Source organism: Fragaria vesca, linkage group LG7, assembly GCF_000184155.1.
Source record: "Fragaria vesca subsp. vesca linkage group LG7, FraVesHawaii_1.0, whole genome shotgun sequence".
Lineage (NCBI taxonomy): Eukaryota > Viridiplantae > Streptophyta > Magnoliopsida > Rosales > Rosaceae > Fragaria > Fragaria vesca.
Window position 1 is genome coordinate 22,261,878 of NC_020497.1, and position 14,537 is coordinate 22,276,414.

Sequence of the window (14,537 nt, forward strand, 5' to 3'; positions counted from 1 at the left end):
GCCAAAGCCTTTTGCAAGTTGTAATGTGGCAAATAGGTATTGAGGAATTGGGTCCAAAATTTGGGTATTTAATTGTATGTATAGAAATTTAAGTATGTCTTGGTCCAATGTCATGACCAAAACAAAGAAATTAAGCATCACATTTGTTTAATGTCACAACCTTAAATCTTGATGATGGTGGCTGAATTAGACTGCTTGGGGTGCACCCTATTACAATTTCCACGTACCACGCGGTTTATGTGAACTCGAGACGGGGATCCTTGATTATATTATCAATCTTGGTGTGGAATCTGTTGGCATTTCTTGGGCAGCTGTTTGCAAGTTAGTTAGGTCAGGGAGTGCCACACACATGATTTGTGAGGCTATTCACAATATACCATAGAGTTATTTATTAACTTTTAATAAGAAAATCATAAACGATATGAGTTATTATTTTTGTGAGACTGGCACTCAGTCATTTATAACAGATAATATATAATGAAACAAACTCGAAAAATAAGCTCTAAAACCAACATTGTTGTGCTGGTGATACATGAGCGCAGTACACTATTTACATACTAGCTATGCCATGGTACATAATTAGAGCTTATTTACAGTGTCTTGCACCCCAAACTAAACTCAAAACCGATTAAGATTTGTCTCTCTCAACTATAATATTATATCGTTGATATTGATTCTAAATCCGAAATATAACAAATGAATGTGGATTGAATGATTAATGCATTGTCGTTAATTAATAGAGATTAGTATAAGAATGTGGAACTCGTAAACCCTAAGATTAGTATAGGATTAGTATCTAAATTTGTTAAATGTTTAATAAAAACCGTGGGCTGCGGTTCGTATAAACTTTAAACAAATAGCTGTAATCGGTTCACCCCGGTCAGTCTGCTGTTTGGCCGTTACAGTTCTCGTTAACACGTCGTTGTTTTGTTCAGACATTTCAGAAGCGACCTGTACCTCTTTTCTTCTCTACCTTGTCTCGAAACTAGTTCAACTCTTCACATTACCGGCTATAGCCAGTGAATAGGTGCGCGTTTATTTGCATCCTCTATTCAGTCTATTGAGTAGTAAACCCTTTGGTTGATATGATTTGACTGGTTCTGTTCAACCACTGGTAATATCGTTCTTATTTTAGAATGAGTCATAGTTCATTGGACAGCTACCTTACAAAAAGAAAAACCATGTAACAAGTTTAACCATTAGATACCACTTTTTGAGTTTGTATATCATACAAATCTATATAAGTAGATAAACCCGTTAATTTGATGGGTGAAAGAAAAGTTGTAGGACATGACTAACAATTAAAACCAAGTTTCAAAACCTAGTTCTTCTTTACATAACGAAGATTTACCGCTGGTGATTCTGCTTATGAACTCTTAAGTTTTAATAACAAGTTCGTAGCTGCATTTCGTAAGTGGTCTTCTAATGAAAACAAAACATTTTGTTTGTTTAATAAGGTGAATGGCAAGGAAAGATTCTAATAGTCCTCTCTTCCATATTTATATAGTAGATTGATGTTATAAGGTTTGGCTTGAATATTAGTTGAGAATGAGACTTCTAGTTCTTAGACTGATACTTCACTACAAGCTAGCAACAGCAGCTTGAATGATTCCTCCAGCAGTCTTCTTAATCGGCAACTTAACCTCACCTCATTGTCCTATATATTCATTCCGTAGTTTAACACCTAAATTCTTCTGGTGTTTTCCATGCGTCTCCTATCTATATGTGAAGGCCTAGGAATAATCCAAGCAGCTAAATCATTCTTCCTTAACTCCAAAAACACTAAACATGCAACTAAATGGTTGATTTAGAAGTAGAACTGTAGAAGGTACGTCTACATTTTGTTGTCCTCGAGTTGCTTCGCCAAATATATATACTCGATCAAGGTTCCAAACCTCAGGCCATAATTCTCAAGCAGAACTCAATGGAGGAGCCATTACTCGATGCAGCTGCTGCGAATTCTGAGTTCAACCACAAGGCTTTGTTGGGTGATGGCGACGAAGACTACAAGCCGGTGAGGAGCTTTCCGGAGTTTCGGTCTATGTTTTGGATAGAGACGGTGAAGCTGTGGAAAATAGCAGGTCCTTCAGTGATTGGAATCCTGGCCATGTATGGGACTAACGCCATCATCAGCTTGTTTGCTGGTCATATTGGAAGTATTGAGCTCTCAGCAATCTCCATATCTCTCTCCGTCATTTCCACCTTCTCTTATGGATTCTTGGTTAGTTTCATTCCCTCAATCATTTCCTCTTCTTTTACTTCGTGTATTATATATATATACATGTTGGAAATTGTTATAGGTTTATACCACTATTAAAGTTTGTAGTTTATGCGGAAGCTTTTAGTGAGTGATGGGCTAGGACAATGTGTTTAGGACTTTGGTATGTAGGAGCTAGACTTATTGGGAGAAGGATGTTAGTAGGACAAGGTTATTATGACAACTAGTTTAGGAGGATAAGAGGAGATGGTAGTATAGAGGTTATGGAATAGAGGAGGACTTAACTTGAATGGCTTGCTTTTATTAATCACTCATGAGTTTGTTGTTACAACTTGATTACAAGAGACCATACATATTTATAGGACTTCTATACCGACCTTGTCACTATGCCCCCGACATAGTATGTGGTTAATTGTTAACCACTCTTTAGTTGCTAGACAATTCTAGAGCTTATTGCTCTTAGTAAATTACATGATCTTTCTAGACACATTTAGCTAGCATCTTAGTTTCTAGATTAATCTACCTAGCTCTAGGACTTAATTACATCTCATGATCCTTCTAGATTAACTAGCAACACTAGGGTTCGATCTCTTGATTAATCTAGATTTCTCTAGAGTTGATCAATGTGCATTAATTCCAACAATACATGGAGGTACCGTAGAATTTCCCCTTAGTCGACACAACACATTACTTTCAATCTGGATCATAAATCAAGTTAACAATCTAGCATGTTTTGTTATGTTGTCACACTGACGATAGCTCGGCATGGGAAGTGCTTTGGAGACCTTGTGTGGACAGGCATTTGGTGCAGGACAGATTCATATGCTTGGCATTTACATGCAGCGCTCATGTATAGTCCTACTTGTAACATGCTTCCTCCTGTTGCCAGTTTACATCTTTGCCACTCCTATTTTAAAGTTCTTAGGCCAAGAAGATGACATAGCCGATCTCGCAGGAGAGTTCACACTGCAAATAATTCCTCAGTTGTTCTCACTTGCCATTAACTTTCCTGCTCAGAAGTTCCTTCAGGCTCAGAGAAAGCTCAAAGTCATGACCTGGATTTCTGTGGTAGCGTTCATCATACATGTTGGCTTACTCTTCTTCTTCATTTTTGGGTTAGGATGGGGTACCTTAGGTGCAGCTGTGGCATATAATATTACCAGATGGGGCATCGCAATTGCTCAAGTTGTGTATATTTCAGTCTGGTGCAATGAGGGTTGGACTGGGTTTTCATGGTTGGCATTCAAGGATATGTGGTCTTTTGTTAGGCTTTCGATTGCATCTGCTGTCATGCTTTGCCTTGAGATATGGTATTTCATGAGTATGATGCTTCTCACTGGAAACCTAAGCGATGCAGTTCTAGCAGTTAGTTCCCTTTCTATTTGGTAATATATGTCACCTTAGTTGATCCATATTTAGTCTTCTAAACGTTAACGTTAATTACCAAAGTTGTCCTAACTTCTTGGTTGTTTTGTTTTAGCCTCAACATTAACGGGTGGGAAGTAATGCTGTTTGTTGGAATAAATATTGCTATAAGGTGATTCATCATTCAGCTTCAGTTTTGGAGTCGCATTCGATCCATTTCTATGATTTTTCATTTGTTCCCATATAATTCTATCTTTTAAACTTGTGCAGTGTTCGAGTATCGAACGAGCTTGGTTTAGGACGCCCAAGAGCGGCCAAATATGCAGTCTATGTGACAGTATTTCAGTCTTTCCTAATGGGGATATTTTTCATGATTCTGATCTTGTTAACCAAAAATAGCTTCTCTGTGCTTTTTACTACTGACAAGGAGCTGCAACAAGCGGTTGCGCATCTAGCTTACCTTCTCGGCGCAACTATGCTGCTCAACAGTGTCCAGCCAGTAATATCAGGTAATTAAGATCACTCGGTCGTCTCGGTGTAGCCAGTATCATGTCCACTAGCTAAATATATATGTGCATCTCGTGGCGATGCTAATGCTTTTGCTTGTTGCTGAAGGTGTTGCCATTGGCGGTGGATGGCAGGCAACTGTGGCGTATATAAACTTGGGTTGTTACTACATTTTTGGAATTCCTCTCGGATACTTGCTTAGTCACGTTGCAGATTTCGGAGTGATGGTATTTTACACATGATTGGGTTCAAAGTACTTGCTACCATTTCCGAATAGCTCGTTCTTCACCGGTGTTCATGAATTCTTTCGTTTGATCAATGCAGGGACTTTGGGGCGGTATGATATGTGGAACTGCTCTTCAGACAATACTTCTTTTAATTGTGCTTTACAGAACTAACTGGAACAAAGAGGTAACCAGAAAGAACTGTACTGTTTATTTCCTATTTTAGCAAAGAAAAAACCCTATATACGCAGACTAACAGAAAACCTAATTCGCAGGTAGAGCAAGCAACAACACGCGTGCAGAAGTGGGGTTTAGAAGACCGCAAAACTGAGACTATGGCTGAAAGTGCTATATGAACTGTAGATCAGCTGCATTAGTTTCTGTCTATCGATTGATACCTCCATGTAACACAATAACACATGTTATCAACTTCTGTAAATCCGGATCTTAATGCATGCAACTCGATCGAGGCTCGCCAAGAATAAGATCTTTATCGGAATTTTAGAAGTTTTTTCTGTTCATGAAAGAAGTAAATCACACCGGAACTATTCCCATATATGCAAAGAGCCAAGCATCTTGAGCAGAGACTACACGCGCAAAACTTCGAATAGCATAAGCTAAGCTAGCATCCTGCAAGGAAACATAGATCGATACAGACCACTTTAAGCCACGTACTCAATAAACATTGCCAACCCTCTCTATCAAATCTCAGGCCTAAATACTGAAGCCAACTAACCCGTCAAAATAAAACTATTTTGTTAGCTCCACTCTCCCTAACTACAGCAAACTAACAGATGGCGTCGAAATAGTTTTTACTAGATTATGTTCTTTAGTCGAGATATTGATCAAGATTTTTTCCTTCTTATTCTTGATTGTCTATTATTTTAAGATTCTTTCTATATTAATTTCAGTTATATTTCCTAGTTGAATTATAAGATTATTTAGTTTTGTTTGATTGAAGACTCTTCCTATTCCTATTTGAATTAGTGTTATGTTTTCTAAATTGATTAGGTACGGGGGCTTATGTTTACTTTCCCGATTCACTTTAATGGCCTCTCTATATATAATACGTACAAGACAATGGGGTGTTAGTAAATTCTAAGATATTCTTTTGATTGTACTACTATCTTTCACTACGTACAAGATGGGAGCTTCCGCAAGTACTCATAGTTATTCTGAGCCGATTGAATCCTCAAGTACTCATTGTTATTCTAAGTCGATTGAATCCACAACAAATCTTGCTGGCGCTTCTTGTTCTCGGACGTTAGAAAACTATATAGATCAGAGTCATGTTTCCTCACGATGGCAGCAAAATTGTTGTCCCATTCTTTTCTGCATCAAAATCTTGAGGTATATTAAACATGCATATTGCAACAACTCTTAAGTTGATAATTTTGTGTTATTTTTCTCCGCCAACTCTTAAGTTAGTTGATATGATACGTTTACATTTATGCATGCTTGATAAATATTCTCGTTTTTTATTTAATATTAACTTTTTTTAATTACGTATACTGTCTGTAGGTCTATTATTGTTAAATTTGCTCAATTGGAGTCGCTTGGAATAAAGCATGGATACCTTGGACCTGAGCATATCACCATCGACCAAGACAACAAACTTACATTATGTATTCCGCCACCTACTTCTTTCAAGAGACAAATAGAACGCACAGATTTGACTTATAGAGAAGTATATCGATACAATTTGGTTATAAAATTACTTGGCAACCCAAAAACGTATGGAGGCGAAGAGTACTTGCACTTTCTTCAAACTATAAACACAATAGAGCTGTAAGTTTTATTTAAGAGTTTGTTGAGTGTGTGTATATTTTGGTTTCTTTTGTTATTATTTAAGTATTCACATTTATTAATTACTTCTTGTTTACACTATGCAGGTTCGAGAACTTGTGGTATCATCCTTTTTTGCGGTCATCAATGGAGAAGTTCAATTTCCCCCTTGAAGCACAGATTTGGCTTAAGCACCAAAGGCTTTGTCCCGAGTGGAAAACTAAGTGGAGAAACAGCTACGAAAAAGACAGGCCGTATTACAAATATACTATGGAACATCTGAAAAAGGAGATAGGGGCTTACTCAGAAGGTTTTCTTCGTGTTGTTTTAGATATGGAATTGAAAACACGAAACAAAATGGAAAAAAGAAGGGCTACAATGAATCCTAAGCAATACAAGGAATATGAGAGCAAAAAGAACAGAGTTGATGTGATTACAATGTTTAACATAGTGACGAATATTGCCGACAACATATGTGAGCATCAACTAGGCATTGTAAGTATGCAAATTACATTACTTTTTCTTTTTACTCAAATTTATATCCAGTGTTTGAATAATATATAAAATACGTATCTTTGTTTTGTTGCAGACTGAATTACAAGTAATAATAGGTATCCAAACATTATTTCCTGGGTTTCTCCTCGACTTATATGATTTCCTTGTGCACATTGTCAAAGCTAACTTGGAGTTCCTGCAATGACCATCTACGACGGCGACGCCGCATGGAGCAAGAGAAAAAAAGCATTGGCAATATAAAGGCTTTATTTGCAATTAGTAGGTCTTCATTTAAGCTACATTTGGTCATGAAACAGTTTGTCATGGACGGTAGCAGTTTATGTGGCTTCATTTTTAACAGCTTATGTAATAGTAAGTTTGCTTATAAAGGTGAAGTACGCCTCAAGTACAATTAGTAGTGCAATTATTGTTGCGTGATTATCAATTTTGTGGGTTATTTGGTAATTGCTTGGCACAGTAAAATATGGGTGTATGTATTTCCTTTCCAAAATTCATATATATATATATATATATATATTTTTTTTTTTATCAGAGCAAAGTTCATAGCATTAGAATAATAGCTAAAGCGGTTATAATCTACGTATTTTACAAAGAAATTTGAAAACCGAAAACGTAACAAGCAACACAAAACTACTAAATAATTCTAGCACGCTCATAATTAAGCAAACCTCTATTAATTCCTACGATCAATCTCGCTTCTTACGGCTTTATCACACCTAACTCTCTCTTGCCAATCACGCAATAGCAAAAAAATCAGGTACCTATTAGTAAAGACTTTAGCAGCCCATGTAAAGCCAAAATGACTTTAGCAAACAAATATACGACAAAAGAAAATGCTCATCGACAGTAAACATCGTATTATAAGGTGAATAAAGCTTATGTTCCGCCACATCTTCATTACAGGCCTTCGTCTGTTTGATCCTCCGGCTCCTTCACACACTGCCCTGCCACCAGCTAATGTAGGTTTATAATTGATGGGTCTGCAACTGGGTCCGCCTGGGGTGGTGGAGGTGGCGGTTTTAGGTGCAGGTGGTGGTTGGGACGTCCGTGGTGATGACGATAACACATGCAGAAGAGGCCTTTGATGCTTAATTATCATCAGGATATATATTCCGGTTGAAACTAAATTTACATTAGGTGATGCAAATATGTGAGGCCAAGTCTTGTTCAACGTCATGCAATATCGATCTCACTTCAGTCACTTGGATCGCCTGTGCTCGATCAAACAGGTTCTGGCAAGACAACTGCTTTCTGCTTTCCAATTATTAGTCGCAAAACTAAACTTTCTAGCTAGAGAACTCTTATGTCAGCTTGTTAGAACGACGTGCACATTTTAATTAATGGTCAATATGTAAGCTTATCCTTGTTACTCTTTTGATCGATTTGATTGCAGATTCATGAAGAAACTAGAAAGTTTTCTTATCAAACTGGTGTCAATTCAAGGTGGTAATAAACCAACAGGTACGTTTGTAAATTAAGCATGCTGTGGTATTTCGATCTTATGTTTCAAATCCTTATACCAAAGTTAACTTGACTGTAGTTTATTTAATTACTAGACCCTGTCGTAATTATTCTTGTCATTGCAGATGATATGATATTTGGCTGGCTCTTAATAGGATGCTGAACGTGCCTCAAACTAATGTGGAGAACTGTTGGACATGCATGCTTTAGTTCTTGTTTTAGGTAGGTTTAACGAACCTAATTAAATTTCTGTTATTAATTATTATTTGTTTCCTAGTTAGATCTGGGTAATTTTATTAATCATGATCTCTAGTTGAACAAGGAAGACTCATTTACCTAATAAGATTATGTTTCCTGATTACATCAGACTGTGTATTGTATTTTTCTCTATATAAAGGTCCCTTGATATTGTTATTCTACAACAAATCCGCAATTCTTTTCATTGCACTAGCTACTATCAAGATGAGAGGTTCCGCAAGTGTTCCTCGTTGTGATTCTGAGCCGATTGAATCCACACCAAATATTGCTGGCGCTTCTTATTCTAGGACGTTAGAAAACTATATAGATCAGAGTCATGTTTCCTCACGATGGCAACAAAATCGTCGTCCCATTCTTTTCTGCATAGAAATCTTGAGGTATGTTCATCATGCATATTGCAACAACTCTTAAGTTGATAATTTTGTGTCCTTTTTCGTCACCAACTCTTAAGTTAGTTGATATGATACATATATGCATGCATGATAAATATTATTCTCGTCTTTTATTTAATATTAATTTTTTTTAAGTTATGTATACTGTGTGTAGGTCCATTATTGTTGAATTTGCTCGATGGGAGTCACTTGGAGTAAAGCATGGATCCGTTAGACCTGAGCATATCACCATCGACTACGACAACGAACTTACATTCAATATTCCACCACCTATTTGTCTAAAGAGACAAGTAGAACACAAAGATTTGACTTACAGGGAAGCATATGAAGAGAATTTGGTTATAGAATTACTTGGCGACCCAAAAACGTATGGAGGAGAAGAGTACTCGCACTTTCTTCGAACTATAACCTCAATAAAGCGGTAAGTTTATTTAAGAGTTTGTTGAGTGTGTGTATATTTTGGTTTCTTTTGTTATTAGTTAAGTATTCACATTTATTAATTACTTCTTGTTTACACTATGTAGGTTTAAGAACTTGTGGTATCATCCTCTATTGCAGTCATCAATGGAGAAGTTCTATTTCCCTTATGAAGCCAAGATTTGGCTTGATCGCCAAAATCTTTGTCCCTAGTGGAAAACTAGGTGGAGAAACAGCTTCAAAAAAGATAGGCCGTATTACAAATATACTATGGAACAACTGAAACATAAAATCGAAGCCTACTCAAAAGATATTCTTGGTGTTGTTTTGGATATGGAATCGGAAAACCAAAAAAATGGGAAGCAAGAAGGGTTGAAATGGGGGCTGAGCAACACCAGATATATCTGAGCAAAAAGAATAGAGTTGATGTGATTACAATATTTAACATAGTGTGGAATATTACCCAGTACATAAATGAGCAGCAAAGAGTTATGGTAAGTATGCAAATTACATTAATTTTTAATTTTTACTAAAATTTATATTCTAATCTTTGAAAAAAATATAAATACTTAAATTTTTTTTTTCCTGCAGACTCAATTTCAGGTGGTAGAAGCTATTCAAACATTATTCCCTGGGTTTCTCCTCGACTTATATGATTTCCTTACGCAAATTGACGGTGCTAACTTGGACTTCCTGCACCGACCATCCACGACGGCTAGTTATATTTAATGTATTTATTTTAGTTTTTGGTCTATTATGTCTTAATATGAGAAATTAGTCGAACTTCCAACGTCATCTATTGTTTTTGATTTTTTTTTTACTTTTTTCGAGAGTGATTTGTACAAGGATATTAACTGATCATAAACTACTTTATGGTCACCAGCCTTTAATGTTATTAAAGTGGATGAGCGGACGAACACCTATCAACTTACTTAACATTTGTATTAACTATTAAGTCTTCTCCAAAAAGAGAGAGGAAAGATTTGTTTCAACTTTGATGCTTAATTAATTATCAGGACATTCCGGTTGAAACTAAATATTAATTAGGAGATGCAAGTATATATGTGAGGCCAGGTGATGCATCCTTGCGAGGGTTCAAATTGATGGGTTACCGTACATGGCTAGGAAGGCTGTGAAAGGCGTCCATATTTCAAGTTTTGTTTCACCTAAAGACATTATCAGGGATTACATCTCCAAGGTACGTGTTGAGCTTTCTTAAACTACAGTGCAATCCCAAACTTTGTTTTTTCTTTTTCCTTTTTGGTTTTCAACAAATAGAGCTGTTTCTGTTTGCCCTAATTAACAAAAAAATTCTTCGATTATGCAGCATCCAGAGGAAATAGCTGAAACATATGATGATATAAAACTACCTGCATATGGACAACTAGGGTTGCGGGATTGGGAGAGAAGAATGAGAGCGAGGTAGTTGAGATTCCAAAAGGCCAGCCAACTCCATGCCTGCCGCTCCCAAAGGACCTTAAACATGTAAATAAAATAGGTTTAGGTTTAGAGTACACCTACAGCTGAAATATTTTTGAGATTGCCTTGGCTTATTTAACAAACTTCTCACGTTGTTATTTTCTTTTGTTCATGTAGGTAAGTGCAGCTACAGCTTCCACGCTACTGGATATGATTAGTGGTTTGAACACCCTTCTATTGCATTAGAGCATGGAAGCAAAGGATGAGATCGAAAGGCTCAGGAAGGAGAATGTAAGATTGACCATGTTCAATTCATTGCCTATTGTTTGCATATACACTTATACAGAGCCGCTTAAACTGCTTGTATCTAATTTGAACTGATTTTTTTTTGTTTGAAGGAAGAGCTCCGTGCAAGTGCAAAGCTACTTTTGGGAAGGTGATATTGTGAAGGAGGATAACTAGCTAGGATGATTTTTGGGTTGAGTCCTTTGGGTTTGATACAACGAGAAAGATTGAATATTCGACCATCAAATTTCCGGAAATGAAAAAGATTTTTCTCTTGTAACTTTAATGTTGTCTTAGATAACATGAGTTTGTAAGAAATTCAACATAATGTAAAATGAAGAGTGTAGATTTCAGTCCCGAATATTGAATGCCGGTTTAGAAAGAGAATTTGAGAGAATACAAAAATAGAGGCAATTATTTTTTTCTTCTGGCTGGATTTTTTTCTTCGTGTCGGTGTATCATTTTATTTCAATATTATGTCTGACCTCCACTTCACTAATATTACTACTTGGAGTGAGCTAGCTACCACTATTTCTCAGCACTTATTTCTTGTCCAACTAGCTAGCTAGCTTTTAGTTCTTTCCAGCCAAAATTCTAATGGATTCGCAAAGAGTTCCCTTGCTGAGCATCAAGGCCGAGCCGGAGCTCGACTATGCTCCATTGAAGACCTTCGGGGAGGGCATGTCTGTTTGTTGGAAGGAGTCTGTGAAGCTGTGGAAAGTTGCAGCTCCGGTGGCTTTCACGACTCTCTTTCAGTACCTCATCCAGTCCATCACCACCATCTTCATCGGACATCTCAGAGATCTTGAGCTCTCTGCTATTTCTCTCGCTCATAATGTCATCCACGCTATCGCCTTTGGCTTCCTGGTTAGTTTGCATCTCTATGGGATGGGATCAAATCCTATCAATCATTGACTCGTATTGCTTTGTTTGTATACGCATTATGTGTACTTATTTATCTATGCATTATTGTTTGCATGTGGAGTATAGATTCTCTCACGAATTGATAAGAAGATATTTTGAAATAATACCTCGTTAGGTTTACTGTCATTTTCTAGAGTAAAAGTACGTAAATTACATTTCACTCACAGAAAATTACGGTGGTTTACATGACTGAAAATACTATGACGATCGACTTGCTGCTGTGTAGAGTTATTTTTTTTTTCTGTTCGAATAACATGTACAACCTTCAGTGACGGTATAAGACTAACGTACGTACGTTCTTGATCTTCTTTGAAACGGAAGGTACAAATTCTATCTTGATTATCTTGTAACAGTCGGTTCCTAAGTTTCTCAAGCTCCATTTCTGATTTTGGAACACCGAAAGTGCTCACTAGGAAGTCACTAGAGGTCACAGAACATCAATTTTGATAGGGAAAGGCTTAGTAACAATGCAAATCGAACTTGCATAAACTGTAAGGATTTGACATAAATGGGAGAAAGGGGCAAAATAATTTACTCCATTACTAGATGTCTAGATTCAGAGATATGAAATATGTCTTGGACACACGCATGTTTATGGTATCTTTCTTCATGCGAGAGAGAGAGAGAGAGAGAGAGAGAGAGAGAGAGAGAGAGAGAGAGAGAGAGAGAGAGAGTAGTAGTTACGTTAGTACGTAGTACGTACGTACGTACGTACGTAGTAGTAGTAGTAACGTAACGTTAAACGTTTAAACGTTTAAACGTTTAACGTTTAACGTTTACGTTTACGTTTACGTTACGTTACGTACGTACGTACGTACGTACGTAACGTAACGTAACGTAACCGTAACGGTAACGTAACGTACGTACGTACGTACGTAACGTTACGTAACCGTTAACGTTAACGGTTAAGTTAACGTTAACGGTAAAGTAACGGTTAACGTAACGTAACGTTACGGTAACGTAACGTAACGTAACGTAACGTAACGTACGTAACGAACGTAACGTTAACGTTAACGGTACGTTAACGGAACGTAACGAACGTAACGTAACGTTACGGTAACGGACGTAACGTACGTACGTAACGTAGTAGTACACGTANAGTACGTACGTTACGTAACGTTAACGTTACGTACGTAACGTACGTACGTTAACGGGTTACTACCGTTAACCCGTAACGTTTACGGTACGTTTTACGGGTAACGTACGGGTAACGTAACGTAACGTTAAACGGTTAACGGTAAACGGTTTACGGGGTAACGTTAACGTTAACCCGGGTTAACGTAGTTTTTACGTTAACGGGGGAAAAACGTTTTTCCCCCGTAAAAACGTAAACGGTTTTACGAAACGGGGGTTTTTACGTAAGTAGTTGGGTATAANANAGATNTAATGAGTANANANAGATNANGTNATGAGAGAGAGAGAGAGAGTGAGTGAAGTCTTTTCATGGCGTGCTAATAGCATGAGGCATAAAAATTAAACTTCATTTGATGGTTTTGACCTGCACATTGTGAACGCAGAAAGGTATGGCAAATGCACTTGGAACGCTTTGTGGACAAGCTTATGGTGCAGGCCAAATCGACTCACTTGGTATCTATATGCAGTGCTCATGCATCATCCTAACCATTACTTGTTTTCTCCTCTTATCACTTTTCATTTTTGCCACTCCATTCCTCAAGATTTTAGGCCAACAAGAAAGTATAGCCGAGTTTGCTGGAAACTGCAATCTGTTGATAATCCCTCAGATGTTCTCCTTTGCCATCAATTTGCCCACCCAAAAGTTCCTTCAAGCTCAGAGCAAGGTTGGCGTCATTACATGGATCTCCTTTGTGGCTCTAGTCACACACACATGACTCCTTTATCTTTTCATTAGCGTACTCGGCTGGGGGGTGAATGGTGCAGCTGTAGCTTATAACATCACATACTGGGAAGTTGCAGTTGGTCAGTTTGTGTATGTTGTATTTTTGTGCAAGGAAGGTTGGAATGGATTTTCATGGTTAGCATTCAAAGACATCTGGAATTTCGCTAAGCTGTCTCTTGCCTCATGTATGATGTTTTGCCTAGAGATGTGGTATACTATGAGTATGAACATTCTCGCCGGTCAACTTGAGAATGCAGTGATTGCCCTCGGTTCCTTCTCAATATGGTAAGTGCATCACTATTAATTTTGTCCCTTGTTCGTATTCTTTGTGTTATAATTTGTGATAACGAGTCAAAAGTTCTTTCTGTTTTTCTTTTTTGATTAGCTTGAACTTTCAAAGTTGGGAAACCATGATTTTGGTTGGAGTGAATACTGCTATAAGGTAAATGTTTCTATGTTTCTGTACTAAACTATGAACCAATTTTCTAAAAATTAGCCGCCTAGCGCCTTGTAGACCTTGGAGAGAAACCACAAATCGGCACTCCTAGGTGGAAGAGCCTCTAAGCGGGTCTAGGAGGTATGAACTGTTTCCATTTTTCTGGACTTTCTATGATATCTTATCATCACATTGGTAATTCTCCAGCATTCGAGTCTCAAATGAACTTGGAATGGGGCACCCAAGAGCGGCCAAATACTCCATATGTGTTGCAGTCTTGCTATCTCTCGTCGTTGGTCTTGTGTCTATGACTTCTATCTTCTTAAGTAGAGACTACATTGCCAGTGTTTTCACAGACAGCAAAGTAATGCAACGAGCTGTTGCTCATTTAGCATACTTTCTCGACGCAACCATGCTTCTTAATAGTGTTGCAGAAGTTTTGACAGGTTAACTTTTAGTGCAGCTAGCTTCT

The 14,537-nt window shown here is 37.5% G+C and overlaps 1 protein-coding gene and 1 pseudogene across 1 annotated transcript; both read left to right on the forward strand.

Annotated features, from left to right (window-relative positions):
* Positions 1-1,659: 1,659 nt before the first annotated feature.
* Positions 1,660-4,821, forward strand: LOC101310356 (protein TRANSPARENT TESTA 12-like). The gene is made up of 7 exons (XM_004308012.1): positions 1,660-2,221; positions 2,978-3,603; positions 3,699-3,755; positions 3,854-4,092; positions 4,199-4,317; positions 4,415-4,501; positions 4,590-4,821. Exons 1-7 carry the CDS (start codon positions 1,925-1,927, stop codon positions 4,668-4,670), a joined length of 1,506 nt encoding a protein of 501 aa, XP_004308060.1. The 5' UTR covers positions 1,660-1,924; the 3' UTR covers positions 4,671-4,821.
* Positions 4,822-11,444: 6,623 nt separating this feature from the next.
* On the forward strand, positions 11,445-14,516 carry LOC101308140 (annotated as a pseudogene).
* Positions 14,517-14,537: the final 21 nt, after the last annotated feature.

What these genes read in the sequence shown, in the direction of transcription:
- LOC101310356 (XM_004308012.1), top strand. Translation starts at nt 1,925, where the DNA reads ATGGAGGAGCCATTACTCGATGCAGCTGCTGCGAATTCTGAGTTCAAC. An exon ending in TTGCAGATTTCGGAGTGATG is followed by an intron (nt 4,318 to 4,414) that starts GTATTTTACACA and finishes TGATCAATGCAG; the next exon opens with GGACTTTGGGGCGGTATGAT. An exon ending in GAACTAACTGGAACAAAGAG is followed by an intron (nt 4,502 to 4,589) that starts GTAACCAGAAAG and finishes CCTAATTCGCAG; the next exon opens with GTAGAGCAAGCAACAACACG.